The sequence below is a fragment of the Pelodiscus sinensis genome, chromosome 3, assembly GCF_052426305.1.
Source record: "Pelodiscus sinensis isolate ZL-2025 chromosome 3, ASM5242630v1, whole genome shotgun sequence".
NCBI classification, from domain to species: Eukaryota; Metazoa; Chordata; order Testudines; family Trionychidae; genus Pelodiscus; species Pelodiscus sinensis.
The window spans coordinates 163,182,860-163,202,572 of NC_143054.1; the positions used below are offsets into that span (position 1 = coordinate 163,182,860).

Here is a 19,713-nt window from a genome sequence, read left to right on the forward strand (position 1 = left end):
GTTTAGAACAGGAAGTAAAAATGCCTACTGTATTGCTGAGGTAATTTAGGGAGGCCAAAGTAGCTGTAATGCGATTTGACCAGAATACCAGGGCTAAGGCCTCTTGCCTGTTCTATGTCTCAGTTGTAATATGGCATCACCCACAAAGCGTAACAGGCAGTAACATTTCTTGTCACTGCGGCAGTGGGTAAAGGGAAAGCTGAGCATCATTGCAGGGATTCCTGAATAAAAACTTGGGATTCAGCCTGACTACACTCCATTTTGAAAGTGAATTTAAAGTAGGTGAAAGGTTCTGGGCTGACAGCCATAGAGACTACAGTCCCCTGATTCTCCACAAAACTAGTACAACAGAGGCTGCAGGAGTACAAGCATCACCTATGCTGCCACACAATTGTGTCTTAGTCTCAACCTGGAAGGTGGGAATGTACATCGATCAGTCTCCCTGGCCCAGGCAGTCTTCAAATTCTCTCTGGAGACTGCCAGCGAGTGCACTCCATGGGGTTTCATTCTAGTTGAAATGGACACCTATTCAAAAGGATGTGAACTGAGACCCACCAAACTCAATTCACCCCTTAGCCAATAGATGGAAGAGATCTTTAATCACCACTGACCTGGGCTGCATTTGAATGGGAAGAATGGTCCCATATGAAAGAACAGTCCTGAATCCCATTGACAGTGGCCTGAGACACTCAGTCCCCCCAATGGAACAATTATTATACTAAGGAGATGATTTTACAGATACTTGTAATGGGTTCTGGCTGATGACCCTGCTATACAAGTCCATGCCATCCCTACCATGGTGTTCCAGAGAGTCCTGGAGAGCTGAGAGTGGGATTTCTGACTCAGGTGGAAACAGTCTGGTGCAAAGAAGGAGATATCTGCACGGCCATCCTGAAAAGGAAAATACAAAGGACCATCAAAGTGCAGGAAATTCTCTAACACTTTATTGCTGTGGTTCACTGAGGTTGGAGAAAAGGCTATTGTAGTTGTATGGCATTCCCATTATACACTCCCAGGTGGAAGCCTACTGGCCATTCAAGGAGATTAAGTGGAATACTACCTGGCAGGGTATTCAAATACTAGTGATGGGCAATCCCCAAAGGATAGGCACCCTAAAGTTTAGATGTGTAATGTGCTGTTCTACCCTGAGCAGTGGCTTTAAAAATGGTATTGTTGGGTTCTGTGTTTAGTTTTTCTCTCTAGGAGCTCCAGTGTCATACAAATGCACAAATGCAACTGGCAGGCATTTTCCTTCTCATGCATGACTGTCAGGAATAAGGATTCTGTTCCTCAGTGGATTTTCTCAGGTGTAGCTCAGTAGAAGTCAGTAAGCAAGTCCATCGATGATACACAAGAAGGAACGGAAAAAGACACTCCTTCCCTTGTAACTCCCTTTTTTGCAGGTGTGTAAATTCTGCAGGGCTAACAAGAGTAAAAGGCACTAAAAGTTGTTTGTCACTGAAGTTAGCAGGTACAACTAAATACAATCACACAGTCACTTTTCAGAGCAGAGCTCCAATTTGTTGCTGATTTTTTAATATCTGAATCAGTTTGGGTTTGGGAGTTTTAAGAACTTGCTTTTCTCATGACATTTTAGGGGTGCATAAAAGAGTTTGGATTAGATGGACTAAAGCTGTGATGGGCCATCTTGGCTAGTGAGAGGGCCACATGATTGTCATAATCAAGACAGTCTCCCAGGAAAGGATAATTTTGCTAACTGTGCTTATGCGCCTACAGTTTGCAGGTGTGCCAATTGAACCACAGCTCTCACAGTCAATGTTGTGGGCAATCAGCATGCACCTCACTTCACATGCCCTCGGTTTACACACATGCCACTTTAGTAATACACTATGAAAAAACGTTTGTGGATGGAAACCAGTGGCATCTGGCAACCTTGCATGTGGGCACCAGTAAACAAAATGTTTCACGGGCCATACACAGACCCCTGATACATGTGGCCTGCAGGCTGCAGGTTGCCCACCACTGGACTAAGGCTAAAGAGTTTGGATCCAGAGTGGAAATCCTCAAACTTTGAGGACGTTTTGATCAAGAGTTTGGGGTTGGCTCATTAGAGAAGTAAGGACCCACTACCAAAGTTTTGGATTTGTATCTGATCATCCATCAAGTCTGTAGCCAGGATTTTGGATCATTTCAAGTTTGGATACAATATGAAAACATCTGATTATTTTTCAAAGTGACAAGAAAATCATTTTTAGCTCTAAACATTTTCCAAAACAAAGTGCATCTTTTATTTTTCATTCTCAATTTCCTAGCTAGTGTCAAAACCTACAACAAAGGCTTTTCAGTGTCAAAACTCACAGGAAAGGCATCTCAAAATCTGACCAGACCAGAAATCAAAGCCCATGATTTTGTGAAAATTTTCAGCCCCACTTTGCAGTCTCAAAAAAGGTTTGTCAGGAGAAGAAGCCAAACATTTGCAACTTGTCACTGGTTATTTCTTGTATTTTCTGGTTCCCTCTGGCCCTACAATACCACAGTTCCTCCTGTTTGGAATTTTACCACATCTGTTTCCAGTTACAGCTGAAATCAGGAAGTGCAGATAAGTGTGTGGGGAAAAAAAGTCAGTGAATGGTTTTCAAGCTTCAGAAAAGATTTGTGTCAGTTCTTAGATTTACTATAGCTTGCTTAACTCAGCATTCAGGCGTTGGAACCCTCTCTTACTGCTAAAGATTGGGAAAAGGGCTGATTACATAAGACTACATTTTGGACTCATGACTATGTAGATTCCTCTCTCTGCACAGGCATAGAAGAGTGAGATCATGGATCAGAAAGAGATGATGAAGCTGTTAGTTAATAGTGAAGGTTATTGCCAGACAGCTTTAAGAGCTCTAACATAAATGTCAGGGCTCTCTGTGTATTTGCGTATGCAGCTTGATTAATCATTTCCCCCATCCTTAAATGGGAATAATGATACTTCAAACTCTACCTATGAAAAGTACTATATAAGAGTAAAATAATCATATTACTTTTAGTTAATGCCTGCTCTTGCTGAACAAATGTGTATACATATATCTTTAATTTTAACCTTTAAATATTTTCAAAAGGTTAAAATAGTAATTAATATAAAATAAATTATGTAAATCCAAGTTTTGGAACCCGTTCAAGGAATTCCAACACAGTAATTTACCAAATCAAATTATATTTGTATGGGAATTTCAAGAGTACATGACAAACCCTGATACTTTCATATACTCTAGATAGGTTAGATGCATGCATTCACCTACCCAACTACTGAGAATGATCTCTGGCCATACCTGAAGCAGAGGAATCTTGATATTTTGGAAAAAAGGCTGCAGTACCACCGTGAAATTTTCATGGGTGTCATACCTGCCAGACTCTATTAGCTTCCGAGTGCTGTTCTGTAGGAGACAAAAAAGACCATCATCAACCCACCAACCACTCTGTCACCCTTAGATGGTGCATAGGGCATTTAGTTGCACTTTCACCCTTGGGCTGACACGGTCGGGATCACAGACATGATGGCAAAACCCATATTTTTTACCTATGGCCAAAGAGGTTGGAACATGATGAGAGTGATTGTTTATGAGGGATGGAGGTTTAGTGAGGAAACACCCACTTATGGGTTTCTGTTAGGGCTAGAGTTCTCCTGCTGATCTTGCCACACTGATACTTTTAACAACAACAAAGGTACCCAGAGTAGTATATGGGCACCTGTTCTATATGTGGGTATACATTGCAACAGGCAGATTGATGGATAACCCTCTGCCCTGCCTCAATTGTACGCAAAGTGACTGCCCTCATCCTGGCAGATGTACCTGGTAGGCTCTGATAGCATCCATCACCATCACTAGGTCTTGTGACCCTTCCATCACTGGAAGAACACAACTACACAGATATCTGCAGAAGAGGTTACAGCAGTAAGAGAAACATTCAACATTAGAGCAAAAAGTGTAGATTCAATGACCTCTCACCCATTGCCATTCAGTATCCTTACCACCTGGGCGCAGTGCTGGATGTCTATATATTACCCTTTCCATGAGACTGCCATATGGATCTTGCTATCTTGCACAATCTCAAGCCACTGTTTTATCTGCCCCATTTGCCCTGCATGAGTGGTGCAGCTCACTTATCAGTTTGACTACCTCTAAGCATCACAAGGTGATACTTACCGCGCTATGTCATGCTATGTTCTATTATCTCTGGATACCTAAGGATATGTCTACACTGCAGCTGGGAGGCATGATCCCCAGCTCAGTGATGCTACAAGAAGAAGAGCTAGGGCATGTATCAACCTGAGCTGGGAATCATGCCACTCAGCTGCAGTGAAGATGCACCTTGTAACCCTAGCTAGTGGGAGTCCCATTCTCCATAGCTCTAGACCTACCCAAGCAGCCCAACAGATTCCAATGACATCACTCTATTAACTTCCTAACCATTGCTAAGGGAGCTCTACACATTATTATTCCAACTCCTGCCTAAGGGGCCCTACCTTTTATAACCCTGCCCCTCATCCAAGGAGGCATCTCTATTATTATCCAAACTCTCCCCAGGGCAGCCCTACAGTATGGAACCTGAAGCCTTCCCAGGTTTCCTCTGTCGGGAAGCAGAGAATAGACTTTTGTCTCTTCTCCCACTGAGAGTCAGTGCAGATAGAGTAGGCGAAAGCTGCCTTACCTAGCGAGATGTGTGGGACACTGTACTTGGTTATCCAGAAATATCTTCCTCAGAGGGAGGAGGTCCATTACTTCAACCAGATTGACCAGAGCCCTGGGAACCTGAAAAGAAAGCCAGAACTTTGCATGGCAGGAGCTGGTCATGAAAATTTCAATGCCTTTATTTTAAACACAGCAGAATTTCAGCTCCTTCTGCCTGCCCTGGTTAACTACCCCAACTACTCCTCCCCTATCGCTGATCTTTCCCCTCCCTCTCACCTTACTGAACCCTCCCTCCTCCTGTCCATGGTTGTATGTTGGAGTCTATTGTGTCAGGATTCATCTCAGCATTAGAGATAAAGGCCGGGTAGGCTGCACTATAGGATTCATTGGGATGCATTTGGTTCAAGGACCATTCCTTGTCTACCCCCTCAGCTACTAGTACTGTGGGAAGAACATGCAATGCTGACCAGTGAGTTACTGAACACCACTTACTTCTGCATGCAGAATGTCGAGGGCTTCTTGAATGTGGCTGGTGAAATTTACAGCGGAATAGTAATTCTCATAGAAAAAAGAAGAGAAGTAGGAGTTACTGCCAATGATGGCTCACAAATGACTGGAGAAAGACTGAGTGAGTCAATGGCCAAAAGGTCCCATCTCTGAGGGAAGGAACCATGTGTAGGTGTGTTCTAATGGGATCAACTATAAAAAGATAAACCAGACACAAATGTTTTCAGTGTATGTCATTCTCCTGCTATCCATTGACATTATGAGCAAACATACCAGCCATAAACATCTGGCAACAGCACAGAAGCTTGTCTAGGCCTGTGAAGCCACAGGAATAAACCCTCCCCCCCCACACACACACCCTGGCTGTGTCCAGACTCCATGCCTCCGTCGACGGAGGCATGTAGATTAGCCAGATCGGAAGAGGGAAATGAAGCCGCGATTAAAATAATCGCGGCTTCATTTAAATTTAAATGGCTGCCCCGATCTGCCGATCAGCTGTTTGTCGGCAGATCGGGAGAGTCTGGACGCGATGCCCCGACAAAGAAGCCTTTCTTCATCGACACAGGTAAGCCTCGTGAAACCAGGTTTACCTGTGTCGATGAAGAAAGGCTTCTTTGTCGGGACATCGCGTCCAGACTCCCCCGATCTGCCGACAAACAGCTGATCGGCAGATCGGGGCAGCCATTTAAATTTAAATGAAGCCGCGATTATTTTAATCGCGGCTTCATTTCCCTCTTCCGATCTGGCTAATCTACATGCCTCCGTCGACGGAGGCATGGAGTCTGGACACTGCCCCTGTTGCACGCTGCTGTGGGCGGAAGACCTCAGTGTGCATGTGGTAGAGAAGAGGATTATGTATGAAAGAGACAACACCCTAGATCCAGAACCAGGTTTAGAACTGGAGGTGAGGGGCATGAGAAGTCCCAAGCTGGCAGTCACAGTCCTAGGGTTGCCAGGTGTCCAGTATTCACCCGGACTGTCTGGTATTTTTAGCTCCTGTCCAATAAAAAAAAATCTGAGAATACTGGACACCTAAGATGTCCGGTATTTTCTGAATTTTTCCCCCGCCAGGAGGTGAAAATGCCGGGCACCTGGCAACCCTACAAACACTCAGCATCCAGCCTCCTGCCCTGAACCCCCCTCTGGCTACCAATATGCCCAGCCCCCCTGCTTATCTGGTTCCCCAAGGCTGCCAGCACAAAATGGCTACCGGCCAAATGACCTTTCCCCTGGGTCTTAGTGCTCAACTGCTACTATACCTCCTGCACTCACTATTAAAGGGGAAATGCTGTTTTATTTTATTTTATTTTATTTTATTTTTTGGCTTAAGAAGTCCTTGGAGTCCTTTTTTTTTTCTTCTCAACAACTTTGGTCTCCCTCCCTTTTTCCCCCCTTCAACAGAATTTTTTTCCGTTTTTTTTTTTTTTTTTTGCCGGGGGATGGGGTTCAGTATTTTTGTTTCAACCATCTGGCAACCCTAGAAGCAGCATAAAATCTCTGTAGCATGGACCATTACAGAAACTTCCAAAATACCAGGAGAGGAGGAGGATAGTGTTGCACTACTTGTGGTGGCCTGACACTACTGAACCAGGTTAAGTAGGGGCCTTTCCCAACCTCTGAGTAACACCAGAGCAAAGAGGGAAGAATTCCTCTCCCCCGATATTCCAGTCATGGTCAAGCAAAGCAGGCTCTTCTCCCTGTCACTTTCATATAATGACTGGTTCCTAGCCACAGCAGGCTACAATCTCAAACCACTGTTGCTTACTCTAAAACTAGGCACCACCAGCAGAGTATTTATCAGGCCACATAGACCCCACAGTCAGGGCTGACCCGAGCCATTTTGGTGCCCCGGGTCGGGGTGCGTGGCGCTGCCCCAGGCGCACGGCACATGCGCGGGCCTGCCCTCTCTACGGAGCACGTGCCCACCCCCGGGGTGCACAGGGCATGCGCTGCCTGGCCTGGCCGCTGGCGAGCAGCCCAGAGCCTGCCCCCACTAGGGAGCATGGGCCCGGCCCCGGGGCACATGGCGCATGCACAGGCCCACCCCCGGTGCGCACAGAGCATACGCTGCCCGGCCCAGCCACCGCTACTGGCATGCAGCACCTGGCCATGCAGGGCCCCGCGACTGTGGGGGGGAAGGGCCCTGCTGGCTGGCGCCACGGGGATGGGGGGGCCGGTGCTGCAGGAGCTGGGCGCACGGCACCTGATGGCAGCTATAAGGGACGCCACGTGCCCCTTACAGCTGCCATCAGGTGCCCCCCCATCAGTTGGCACCCTGGGCAGCTGCCCGGCTCACCCACCCCTTAGTCCGGCCCTTCCTACAGTACTTTACAAAATTCAGGTTTGCCCGGCATATTGTGTGACCCTCATAGGACAGGGACTTCCTTTCCTCTACCAGCAACATTGGATATCATGGGCTGCAGAGGCTGGCTTTTCTATTAGCATTTTTCCCATTCACACCACAGCCCCCATCCTCACCCCCCCCTCCCCCACCATATCAGCTCGTCAGTCCTGCTACTTACAGGGTCTTCGCAGTAGTTGCACAGATCATTGCCTCCAATTAATATAGTGATGATCTTCCAGTCAGTGTTGATATCAATTCTCTGAATAAAGAAAAAAAAGTGTAAGTTACTGATGTGTGCACTGTATCTGTGTAGGCAGATTGGTTCTGTGAAGTACTAGCTGTTCCGTGTCATGCTGTGAGATCAAACATGCTGCATTCCAGACAACTCACCGGATCACTTTTCATTAGTCTCACCAGGGCTTTTGCTTGGTCTGGTAATTTCCTGTGGAAAAGGAGTAAAGGACAATTAATGAGCCTTAGGGGAGACTAGCATCCATAGGAGGAGACTCTACCTCAATAGCTATATGGCCCTAGAATACTTGAAACCCAGGAGTGAATATATCCTCATACTATTCTTGTGAGGTAGCATTCTCCTCCTTTTATAGATGGGGAACTGACACACACAGACTAGTGGACTTGCCCAGGTTCACACAGGAACTCTGTGTCAGAGAAGAACTGAATCCAGATTTCAGTCCACTCCAGTGTTTTAATCTCAAGACCATCCTTGACCCTAGCACAGCAGAGAAAAAAATCCACAGCTTTTTGGATGCCTGATGCAGCAAAATCGTTGTCAATTGACAGCATCATTAGAATTGTGAGATAGGTTTATTTCTCTTGTCAACTAAAACTGGAAGGAAGTACCAAACCCAAGGCTCCAAAAATCTCCCTGCGTTGCCGTTTGTGTGCACACCAACTATTTTAAAACCTACAATGGCTCTAAGGAAATGTGCAGAGTAACTATTTAAACAAACCTCTAAAATTCCTGAAGTCACAGCCCAAACACAGCACTTCATACCTCATTATGTGCTATGCAACTTTTTTTTCCAAAGTTTTTACAGCCCTGATGGAAAGTGAAGCAAGTATCCAGGGCACTCAGGAAGTGGCTTACAAGACAGTTTTATAAGAACCAGGCTAGATCTATAAAAAAGCTTTGTCATGGATTCTAAGTTACCCAGAACAACCCATTGGGCCTCATTTAGCTTCCTTACCATCACAATGATCGTCTAATATGCAGGGAATCTCAATGGAAAGCTTTGGCCATGCAAGCAGCTGAGGCTCCTTGGTTTTAGAATGAGCTGCATCTCCCTGTGGGCCCTTAGAAATACTTTACTTCATGTACATTATTTCATGAGGCACATCTGCTGACACTAATGAGCCTGACACACACATCATTTATGTGATAATCAGAACTATGTTTTCTTTTGCTGTACAGAATGTAACAGAGGAGCAAAATGTATTTCCCTCCCCATCTGACACACAGCACTCACAAGGCTAGCCAAGGTGTAAGTCTGTAGTGCAGTAGCTTGCCATGCTCTAACTCAGGGCTATTCAACATGTGGCCCAGGGCCGCATGCAGCTTATGGTCCGTTTGTTTGCGGCCTGCAGTGCAGTTTGGATTTAAGTGGGGCTCAACACACGGCCCGCAGGTGGGATCCTTTGAACATGGCCTCCACTGGGAACATGCTCCATAACAGCGAGGCATCTCCCAGGAGGTGTGAGCACTGAAAGATGCAAGGGCTGGCTGGAACAGCTGGATACAGGGTGTTGGCATTTCTAGCCCCCAGGGAGGAGGTGCTGAACCTGGTGGGGCAGTAGAGGGAGGGATAACTCAGTGGTTTGAGTACTGGCCTACTAAACTCAGGGTTGTGAGCTCAATCCTTGAGGGGGCCATTTAGGGATCTGGGGCAAATCTGTTAGGGATGGTACTTGGTCCTGTTGTGAGGGAAGGGGACTAGACTCAATGACCTCTCAAAGTACCTTCCAGCTCTATGAGATGGTATATCTCCATATATTATTGTGAGAAGTGCTGGCTGCTTAGCCTTGTGGGCAGAACCTGACAGGTGTTGCCTGGCTCACACTGGCCACATTTGGGTCAGGCACCACAGCTTAAAGCTTAATCTTTGTATTCATGCCCATCAGTGTGAAAGAAACTATTTGCATATATATTTGCATGTACATGCAACCACACTTAAGTTGCAGCCCTTGGTATGTGCTGTGAGTATCATTGTGGCCCCCAGGGCTTCCAAAGTTGAGTAGACCTGGACTAACTGAATGTATGGACACTGCAACTGCAGATGAAACATTCCATCATGTGTGTTTGATGTACTCCCATCAACCATTCACAAGTGGTCAGGAGTCAGGACCTCTTTTACACCTCCTTCTGGAAGATGGCACTTCCATTCACACAGCACCACCTGCCTGCTTGCCCAAACATAGGTTCAGGAAGTAGGATGCTGTAGCACCCTTGGGCTCCTGACCTAGCATTTTGTGTCCCAGCTGCTGGCCCCATGCACTGGGGGCTCTGCTGCTGGCCCTGTGTGCCAGGGTCTCTGCTGCCAGCCTGTGTGTTGCAGTTCTGATTTGAGTCCTGTACGCCAGGAGTCACTGCTGCCAGCCCCATGCCTGGGTCCTGGCTGCCACCCTGCACTCCATGGGCTCTGCTGTTGGCCCCGCATACCGGGGTCCCAAGCATCTGGGGTCCCAGGCTTTGCTCCTGTCCTCATCTGGGGGTGGAGATGGACAGGGATAAGGAGGCTCTGCACCCCCACTTTTAAAATGTTCCCATGCCACTGTGCCCCAACATTCATATAGGAATTAGTGTTGATTAAAAGGGGAAAGCACCACCTACTGAATCACTAGTGACCCCTGGATTTACCACGGAGCTCTGCCTTTCAAGTACTGACCCAGCCTAGCTGATAAGATATGAAGAGATCACAGCTTCAGAAAATATGGCTACAGATACTTCTACACAAGGGACTGAGCTACAGGGAAATCTAGATTTTTCAGAGATGGGCTGGAGATGGGGAGGTGTATTAACTTTTTACTTCACTTACTCCCCTTCTTCCATGCCGCCCACTCTTGTTCTTAAACTTTTAATTTCATTTTCTAAATATCATTTGAAATGTCCTCTCAGGCTTTATTTCAGCAAAGCACTAAGGCAGCGTTTCTCAAATTGTGGGTCCTGACCCCCTGGGGGGTCACGAGCAACTGAGAGGTTGGTTGCAGCAATGGGGAGAGGGGTCGCAAGCAACTGAGAGGGGGTCACGGTATCACAAATTTGTGAACCCCTGCACTAAGGTATATGCTTAACATAAGAGACATGCTTAGGCATTTTGGCTGAATAAGAATGGACTTACAGTGAAGCATGTGGATTAATTGCTTTTTCCTGATCTGGGCCTTCCCATATATTTAGGCTTGGCCGACTTCCGTTTTTTTATAATTTCAACAGATAATATCTATATTTATTTTTAAGCTTTTTATTTTTTCAGCCATTTAAATTTTCACAGTTGCGCAAAATTATGAGTTTATGCTCTTTTTCATATTTATCTATTTACATTTTCATGATTGCAGGAGATTATGGGGGCTGAAAAAACCGGCAATGTGGGTCAGAAATAATTAAATAGATGATTAAAATTAAAGTTTTATACATTTAAAACAGAAACTGTCATCATCACATCAAAAAGTGAAGGGTAAATATCCTTAAATCAATCACTAATAAGCTATCAAGCACTTTTTTTTTAAACTTTACCTAATGGAAATTTCAATTTTCAATGGAAATTTTTTCATTCGTTTGTGCTTGTGCAGTGAAATCAGAGTGTACTGGCATTTACTGATAAAAGTATATTTCTTCAAAGCCTACACATATCCAACAACTTCATTAATACCATCCTTTTCAGAAGTGGCCACTGATTTTTTAGCCACCCAGCTTGAGACAACTTTGAGCCTGATTTTCAGAACTGATGAGTGCCCACAACTCCAGAGAATAGCAGCAGGTGGCTCAGTACATCTGGAAAACAAATTCAGGACGGGCACCCAAAATCTGAGGCGCATTAAATAATTCTGTTTTGAAACTCTTGGCCTTAGTGTTCATTGACAGGCCATCTTTTTACCTCTGGATGACACTCCCATGGCTCAAAGAATGAACCTTAACAGCATCACAAATACAGAGCCACATATTTGAAGCAGGAGAAAATATTTTTTCCTCTCTATGTCCAATGCTGTGAAATCAGCGAACTGTATTGAGATAAGCTTATCTCCTTAGATAAAGCTATAAATAAAGTGTGATAGAAATTAACTCTAACAAAGGTGCCTTGGAGAGTTCAGGGACATTACCATAGTGTCTGTTTATACAGAAAACAAACTCATGTGCTGCTTTTCTTCACTGTTATAGGCCTTCCTCTTGAGCAGATGGTGGGAAAGGGCAAGGACTGGTGGGCAGGGCAAGGCTGGGAAGTGGTGAGGGAAGCAAAAAGGAGTCTGTGAGCATTGTATTCTTCACCCCCTGCTGAACATTTACAACAGTGAAAATATTGCTGAGGAAAGCTAAGGCGCTCCGTTTCCTCTCTCTGCCCAATCCAGGTACTCTGGTGTGTCAGGTGAAAAGAAGGACAAGTTCATCTCTCACAACGGTGACGAAGCAAGTATACAAGAACTGGTTTCTCAGGATTTGTGCCAGAGTTTGCATTTTGCAGTATAAGTACCTGAGAAGTACTTAGTACCTGTTCAGTTTCTCCATCTGTGTATCTGATTTTACACTATGGACCTAACTCACACCTGTTGTAAGACCTTCACAGACTTTAAGGTCAAAAAGGAACCTTTGTGATCATCTAGTCTTCAGTGACTATTAAATTGCACCTTCTTGTACCAGTGCTGAATGTGGGTCAGATACTTAGCTAAAAATTCAACTTTCAAATCAAGCAAGGTCTGTAGCTTACTCAGATTTACTCCCATCTTGAATTTCACAGGAAGCTAGAGCTGACCATTCACATCAGTTTTAGATAAGGGAAAAACTATTTAAGGGTCCAGAGCACATTCCCTGAAAGGTTCTGGATTGAGAGTCCACACAACAGTTACTTCACTGGCAGTGCAGGTTTTGACAGTTTGGTCTCAGCCGTGAACTGAAGACACTGCACAGCCAGAGAGAAAGTAGCTCAGATTCCATGCCTCTGGCATGCTTGCCATCACAGTGAGACTGTCTATAAGGGTCCAATTAGTGCTAACTGTACTGATGACCTTTGTCACATGTACAACTGTCCCTTGAAGACTAGACTGACACATATCAGTTCAATTCAAATGGACTACTACCATACAGACACCTGATGAAAAAGATGTGATTGCTGCTGGTGACATACAACTAGAATACTCTGTTATCCTGTTTCCAATTCCCTATGGTAATCAGACAGCCCGACACACCCATTATACCAAGTAAAACAGGGACAGGTAGTTTAATTGCGATCTGATTTTGATGCTGTAAAATCAGCCCAGGATATTAGACCCCTAAGCTGTACAGAAGTTTACTATTCACACAGGGAGTCACTTAACTGGGAAATAAAAATGGATTAATTACAGAATGAAAATTCCTCCTTTTTCAGGGGTACAGGGCAGAGGGAAATATTTCATGGCAGCGGGAGATATTTCAAAGCATCTAACCAATGACTCTCATTTTGGCAGTGAATATTAGGATGAGTCAGAAATATTCTTGTAACCTACAGAAGAAATCACTCCTGAAATATTAAAATAATATCTTGATCATTGATAAAACTTTAACAGTTATCATGTAGGCAGAGCAAACGCAGGAGCTCTCTTGGCTTCCAAGTGGAAGCTGCTGGAGAAATGGAGCATTTTGTTTTTAATAAGAGAGAGAGAGAGATTGAAACAAGAATCTTTTTAGCATTATCACTCACCAGTGTAAAATACAAGCACCGTCAGCCAGAAATCCTGCCCAAATGGTGGCTGTGCTTGACTCAGCAGCCAGCTGCTTAATTATTTAAATACAAGCTGAAGATGGGCATCCTAAATATGAACCCTCCCACCTTGCCCCATCATCTCCCTGTAATCTTTAAAACGAGATTTTAAAGATGAGAACTTGGATCTCCCAAGTATGGCTGAAGTCAAAGGGATATATTCAAACTGCCTGAGGCTACTATCACATTGAACTCAATGAAATTGCTGCTGCTTATATGAGGTATCAAACTGGCCTAAAGCCTATGTCTTGCTGTCACCTGTCCTCATAAGGATCAAGCAATCTGACTGGCTGCTTGGTTTATTGCTGTTTCTCTCACCCACTCCTCCTCACTTGAGAGCATAATCACAGAAGATTCCATGCAGTCTCTCTCCCAGCTGCTCGTTGGAAATTCAACATTCTTCACTATTCCACTTTCTGCCACATACAGGCCATTTCCTAACAGCATAGATGTGGGAAGTAGGAGCATGGGGGATGCTGGGGCACCTCTCGGATTTTACATCCTGTGCTGGGGTCCCAGCCACTAGCCTGCACCCTGGGGCCCCTGCTGCTACCCAGGGTCCCAGCCACCAGCTCCAGGGGGTCCTAACTGCTAGTCCTGCTGCCTGTGGGGATTCCGGCTGCCTGGGGCCCCATCGGTCAGCCCTGCCCCCGGGACTCCGAAGCTGCGTCCAGCTGTGTAGGGGCACAGATGGCTAAGATGGGGGAGGGAGCTTCAACGGTTTCAGTGCCATTGCTTGTGCCCCAACGTTTAACTTATACAAAACCAATTTCTGCACTTTCTTGCTGCTGGAGTACATATGAAGACTAAAGAATGGTTCAGTTTCTGCAATGGCTTCTCCAGCAAACCAGTGTCCCAAGGAGGGCTGCTGCCTGCCCACAGCCAGACTTGCTTTATTGACAATGTGCTGAGTTGTGCAACACCTCCTGTAGACTAAGGTAAGATCTACTACACTCCCTTTCACTAGTGAGTGGGGATCCCAGGTCTCCAGAAGTCAAAGAATAATACACTAACTGACTGTTCCCTTCCCCACTGTACTCCTCCTCTCTGGACGCATAAGCTCTGTTTTGGGACAAGGTCTTTCCACTAATGGACTTGCCATGGTTGTAATTCAAGGGGTTCTGGCACATACTTCATTATATCACATGGCTTCCTTATAAAAATCAAGCAAGCCAATCAGCTTATGTTTAGTACAGCAGAGACTCTGGAGCATGAGCCAGGAACCAACAAGAAGCACTCGCTAAACTGGTTTTGCTCACTAGTAAGCAGACGTTATGACAGCATGTGAGACACACCACACCAAAGGACGCAGCCACAACCCTGAATGAAGCAGCCAAATCCTTGCATCCCAAAGCGGGAGGGGAGAAAACAGCTTACTCAGCCACTGCTCCAGGAACTGCCTGATTGAGAAAGGCATTCGGCTCACTTGCTCCTCCCGTGCCAGTGGAGTAACCAGTGAGGTTGCGGTTGAACTCCCGAAGGATATCTGAAGAAGGAAGAGGATAACGAGAAGAGCGTGACTCTACTTGCTCATCACCAAGGGGAGAAGACAAGTATAAGCCCCACCCCACCCCTAGATTCTTGGTTTCTGCTACATGAAGGCCGCTGCTTGTTCTCCGCTTACCTTGCTGTGTCCAGCCAGGGGAAGCAGTATGTTGGACACTGCTGTGCCAGCCAAGCGACACCAGAGGCAGCAGGGAAAGCACAGGGTTGAGTTCTGACTCAGACATTGTGCAATCCCATTGACATCAAGTGCAATCGTGATGGAGGACAGGGTTGCCAGGAGTCCAGTTTTCAACCAGATGGCCCCATCAGTGGCTCTGCTCAGCACTGCTGACCAGGCTATTAAAAGTCAAGTCAGCAGCACAGTGGGGGCCTTGGGCTAGTAACCTACTCCTGGAAGTGGCTGTTGGGTACCAGTAGCCTCTATGTGCTGGGGTGGCCAGGGACGGGGAGGCTCTGTGTTCTGCCCCTGCTATGAGTATCAGCTCCACAACTTCTATTGGCTGGGAACTGTGACTAATAGGAGCTGGGAGGTGGCACCTGTGGGAACTAGGGCAGTGCCTGATGTCCATCCCTGATGTCTATATACCTAGAGGCTGAAGAGACCTGGTGGCCACTTCCTGGAAGTTGTGGTAAGTACCACCAGGGCTCCAATCCCTCTCCCATGTCCCAACTCCCTGCCCAAGCCCAGAATCCCCTCCTGCATCCCAAACCCCTTATCCCCAGACCCAACCCAGAACCACACTCCCAGCTAGAACCCTCACTCCCCACCCCAAAGCCCAGCCCAGAGTCCTCTCCTACATTCATTTCTGGCTCTACCCAGAGCACACAAAAGGGTAGAGGTGAGGTAGAGTGAGTGAGGGAGGAAGGGGAGATAAAGCAAGCAGGGGTGGGGCCTTGGGGCAAGGCAGGGGAGTTCAGTTTTGTGGGATTAGAAAGCTGGCAGCTATCCTAGGTAGGGGAGGTGGACGGAGTACGTATAGGCCCATAGTTTGTGTCCATCCTGCATATTGCCATGGCTATAGCTTGAATGAGAAACCCCCTGGTCAGCAAACAGCCCTTCTGTCAGGGGGAAGGAGAGTCCCCCAGTCTAGCTGATCTAGAAGGAGCTGTGACAAGCTTCTCTTAGCTGGGAGTTCTGTTGTGCATATCTGAACAGCTATGCATCACCACCTGCTGATCACAGACCTATGCATTAAAAGGCTTAGATCCTAGGAAGCAGAAAATTATTCACAGCCCTTCTATGTTCATTATCCTAGTTCTGTGGCTCAAAAAGACCAGTCAGCAGCACAGTGGGCTTGGGCTAGTAATAAATAACACTTCTGTGTCTGTGGGAGTATGCGATGCTAGTAAAAACAAAGAAAGACACAATTACATTAAGGGTTCTATTTATAAAACATTAACAAAAGGCTTCATTTTAAATAAATAGCTTGGGATTAATAAAAAGTTTTAATAAATGATTACCGTAATCAATTTTACTTTGCTAAATCAATATAAATTGCTTATAAATATGGTTTATAACGTTCATGGTTTATAACTTGCATACTCCTAATGATGTGCTTATAACCTTTTAGTATACTTACTACAAAGGTCTGTAATATGCTTATAATATGGATTAGCCCTTTATAAATGAAACATTTAAAAAGTGTAATTCAAAAAATGTGCTGAAATTTTACAGCCAGATGTAGCAGGTGCCAAACCACCAATGTAAGTTAATATACAAATATTCAGCAATATTCACTTAAAATATCTGATTTTGGCTAACATTCTGGTCTGAAAAGGGACTTGCTATATAGCATTTGCAGAAAGCTAACACAAACAGGGTACCAGAACAATCACAGCAAGCATATTGAAAAATTCAAATTAATATTCACTGAAGCATTTTTGCAGCCTTCTCATAGCTTCACTGATGAGGCCAATGATGAGGTCAATGAAAATATGTGCCTTTCCATGAATGCCCAGTCTTGTGAATTACCCCAGCATAGATTTTAAAGTGTTAAGAGAAGTTCATGGTAAGTTTGCTGTCCACATAATAGTTATCGTGTATCAGTCAATTTATTCTCTCCCTTGAATCGTAGCACCTGGATATAACAGAAAATCTTTTACTTACTAGGCAGGGTTGTTACATTCTTTAATGAAGCATCCCCTCCAATACTGCAATTGGAAAGAGAAGCAAAGATTAAATCAGTAATCTTTTAGCTGTGCTTAGACAGAAAGGCAACAGGGGACTAGTACTGTACAGTACTTAGATTTTCTGTCCTTGCCAGGGAGACATGAAGGATCCATGACACTTGGGAGCTAGAGGGCTTTCATAACTGGGTGGAGGGATCCAGGTATAAGTGCTTGTTTAAGGGCTTAAGTGAGAGTTCTAGTAGCACTGATGCTATCAGAAGGGTTCACTTGTGCATTTTGCAGCTGAGAATGTGAGGTCAAAGTCATCAGATGGGGGAATGCAGGAGCATTGAGAAACTGGGAAGGTGGTTGGAATTAAATCACTTTTTCAAGGAAGGGAGAAATTGCAAGTGAATTTAAACCAGCAGTGAAAGTGACTTAACATTTCTTACAGGCACTGTCCCATTGCAACCCAGGTTCCTGCCAGCTCTTTAAATAGCTCCTTGCTGGCTTTTGCTGCAGCTCAGCCAGCTCTTGCTGGAGATGTACATCAGGGTGAACCTGCTTACTTTTGCCTCTAATTTAAAATCCCAGATTTCCAGAGGAAAAAGGCTGCAGATGGCCTTAAACATCCCTAGTAATGTTTATAACCTGAACTATGGATTTTGGGGCTGGTACTTAAGAACATATTAATGTGAAATTGGCCAGTGTCTCTGTGCAAGTGAAGCAAACAATTTAAATAGTGAAAAGTAAATGTAACATAAAATTAATTTGGGTTTAATAGTCTAACATGGACACAGGAAAGGAAAGGGTTTTGTGTAGGTATATAATACAGTAAAAGCAGTGTTATCCGGCCCTTTACCAACTGGAAAACTCTATTAGCCAGCATTTCTGATCTCTCCCCATACAAATCTTTAGTCTAGTAACAAGGGCTAGTATACTGCCCAGGAGGTTATGCAATTGCACACACTGCACTTTACTTTTATGCAAGAGAGGTAGGATACGAATGAGCAAGCTGATATCAGGGATTTATTCAAATAAGCAGCTTCGGGGGTGTGTCATTAGGGTCATTATAGATTGAGCCCAATCTCCTGTACCTTCTAACCTCTAAAATGTTAACAGATGTTGATAATGATGCCCTTGAGGCACTGCAAGATCTTGAAGTGCCTTCTGAATAATCAAAGAAAGATTAGATTATGTTCAGTAGAGTTGTAATGTTAAGTGTATTTTTAGTGATCAGGGTGTACACCATGCACTGCCCATAGTGATATGTAACGTCCTAAGATAACATACTTTATAGCAGAGGTCTCCGACCTTCTTAAGCACGAGATTGCTTTTTGAATTTAAGTGCAATCCGAGATCTACCTCAAACCCAAATACCCTTGCCCTGCCTCCTTCGTGCCCCTTCTCTGAGACCCTGCCCCTGCTTACTCCATCCTCCCTCCCTCCCCCATCCTCCCTCACTTTCAGCAGGCAGGGGTAGTGAGTTGGGGTGCAGGCTCTGGTCTTGGCTTATGGGATCTAGAGAGTGTGAGGGGCTCTGAGCTGAGCTTGGGGCAGGTAGTCAGAGTGCAGGAGGGGTTCTGGGTGCAGGCTCTGGGAGGGTGTTTGGGTGCAACGGTGCTTGGGACTGGGGCAGGGCCTTGGGGCGCAGGAGGGGGTTCACGACTGGGGTGGGGTTTCAGGATGTGGGCTCTGACTGGGCACTGCTTGCCTCAGGTGGTTCCTGGGTGGTGGTGCAGTGGGGCTAAGTCAGGCTCACCCCTGCCCTGGCCCTGCACCACTCCCAAAGGCAGCCAGCAAACTCCCTCCCAAGCCCTGTTGTGTCCCACACTCTGCTCTGTGGAGATAGGATATAGGACGGGAGAAGGGACCTTGACATCAGTGCCCCTCTTTTCCCTCCTCTGCCCTGCACAGAAAGCAGGAGGCTACTGGTGGTGAAGGGCGTCAGCTCCAAGGCAAAGGTCAGGAGATGCGCAGCAGTAGTGGGAGGGGCAGCTGAAGTGAGGGCACTTGATAGCCTCTTGGCCAAACCAGTCAGGATCACCTGTCAGAGGCTCCAAGATCTACCGGTAGATCCCAATCTACTGGTTGATGACCACTGCTACATAGAAAATTTTATCCGTATGCACCTTAGGACTTGAAGAAACCAATTGCTCTGCAATGCAGTACTCCTACTGAATTGGTGAGTACCTGTATACTATTTTATACTTCATTCATTTTATTGTATTCTAGTTCTTTAAAAACTGGTATAACATTGGTAACTATAACACTTAGTTAGCCAGGATATTTAACTCTCACCCCCATGCTCCCAACTTGACAGATAACTTTATTTATATCTGGACAGTTTTCCCTGAGTGATCCTACAAAAGCCTGATCCTGCAAAATCTACAGCACAATGGGACTATTCATGGTAGCAAGAGCTGGAAGGATCAACCTCAATTCCAGCAGTACAGAGCGACACTGGAGCCAATTCAACCAACCCCCTATGGATTCTCTTTGCATTGAGGACTCCTTGGCTGTGTCTAGACTGGCAAGTTTTTCCACACAATCAGCTGCTTTTGCGGAAAAACTTGCCAGTTGTTTACACTGGCCGCTTGAATTTCCGCAAGAACACTGACTTCCTACTGTCTGAAATCAATGCTTC

At 45.5% G+C, this 19,713-nt stretch overlaps 1 protein-coding gene across 4 annotated transcripts in view; it reads right to left on the bottom strand.

Annotated features, from left to right (window-relative positions):
* Positions 1-19,713, bottom strand: part of PLB1 (phospholipase B1) — a 128,951-nt gene that overhangs the window by 29,431 nt on the left and 79,807 nt on the right. For all 4 annotated transcript variants that reach the window (XM_075925371.2, XM_075925369.2, XM_075925370.2 and 1 more), the window contains 9 exons: positions 17,065-17,108; positions 14,829-14,937; positions 7,879-7,930; positions 7,667-7,747; positions 5,130-5,195; positions 4,657-4,757; positions 3,798-3,879; positions 3,276-3,380; positions 796-891 (listed from right to left, as the gene is read on the bottom strand). In XM_075925371.2, the coding sequence (XP_075781486.2) occupies positions 796-891; positions 3,276-3,380; positions 3,798-3,879; positions 4,657-4,757; positions 5,130-5,195; positions 7,667-7,747; positions 7,879-7,930; positions 14,829-14,937; positions 17,065-17,108 (736 nt within the window). The remainder of the gene's footprint in view (positions 1-795; positions 892-3,275; positions 3,381-3,797; positions 3,880-4,656; positions 4,758-5,129; positions 5,196-7,666; positions 7,748-7,878; positions 7,931-14,828; positions 14,938-17,064; positions 17,109-19,713) is intronic.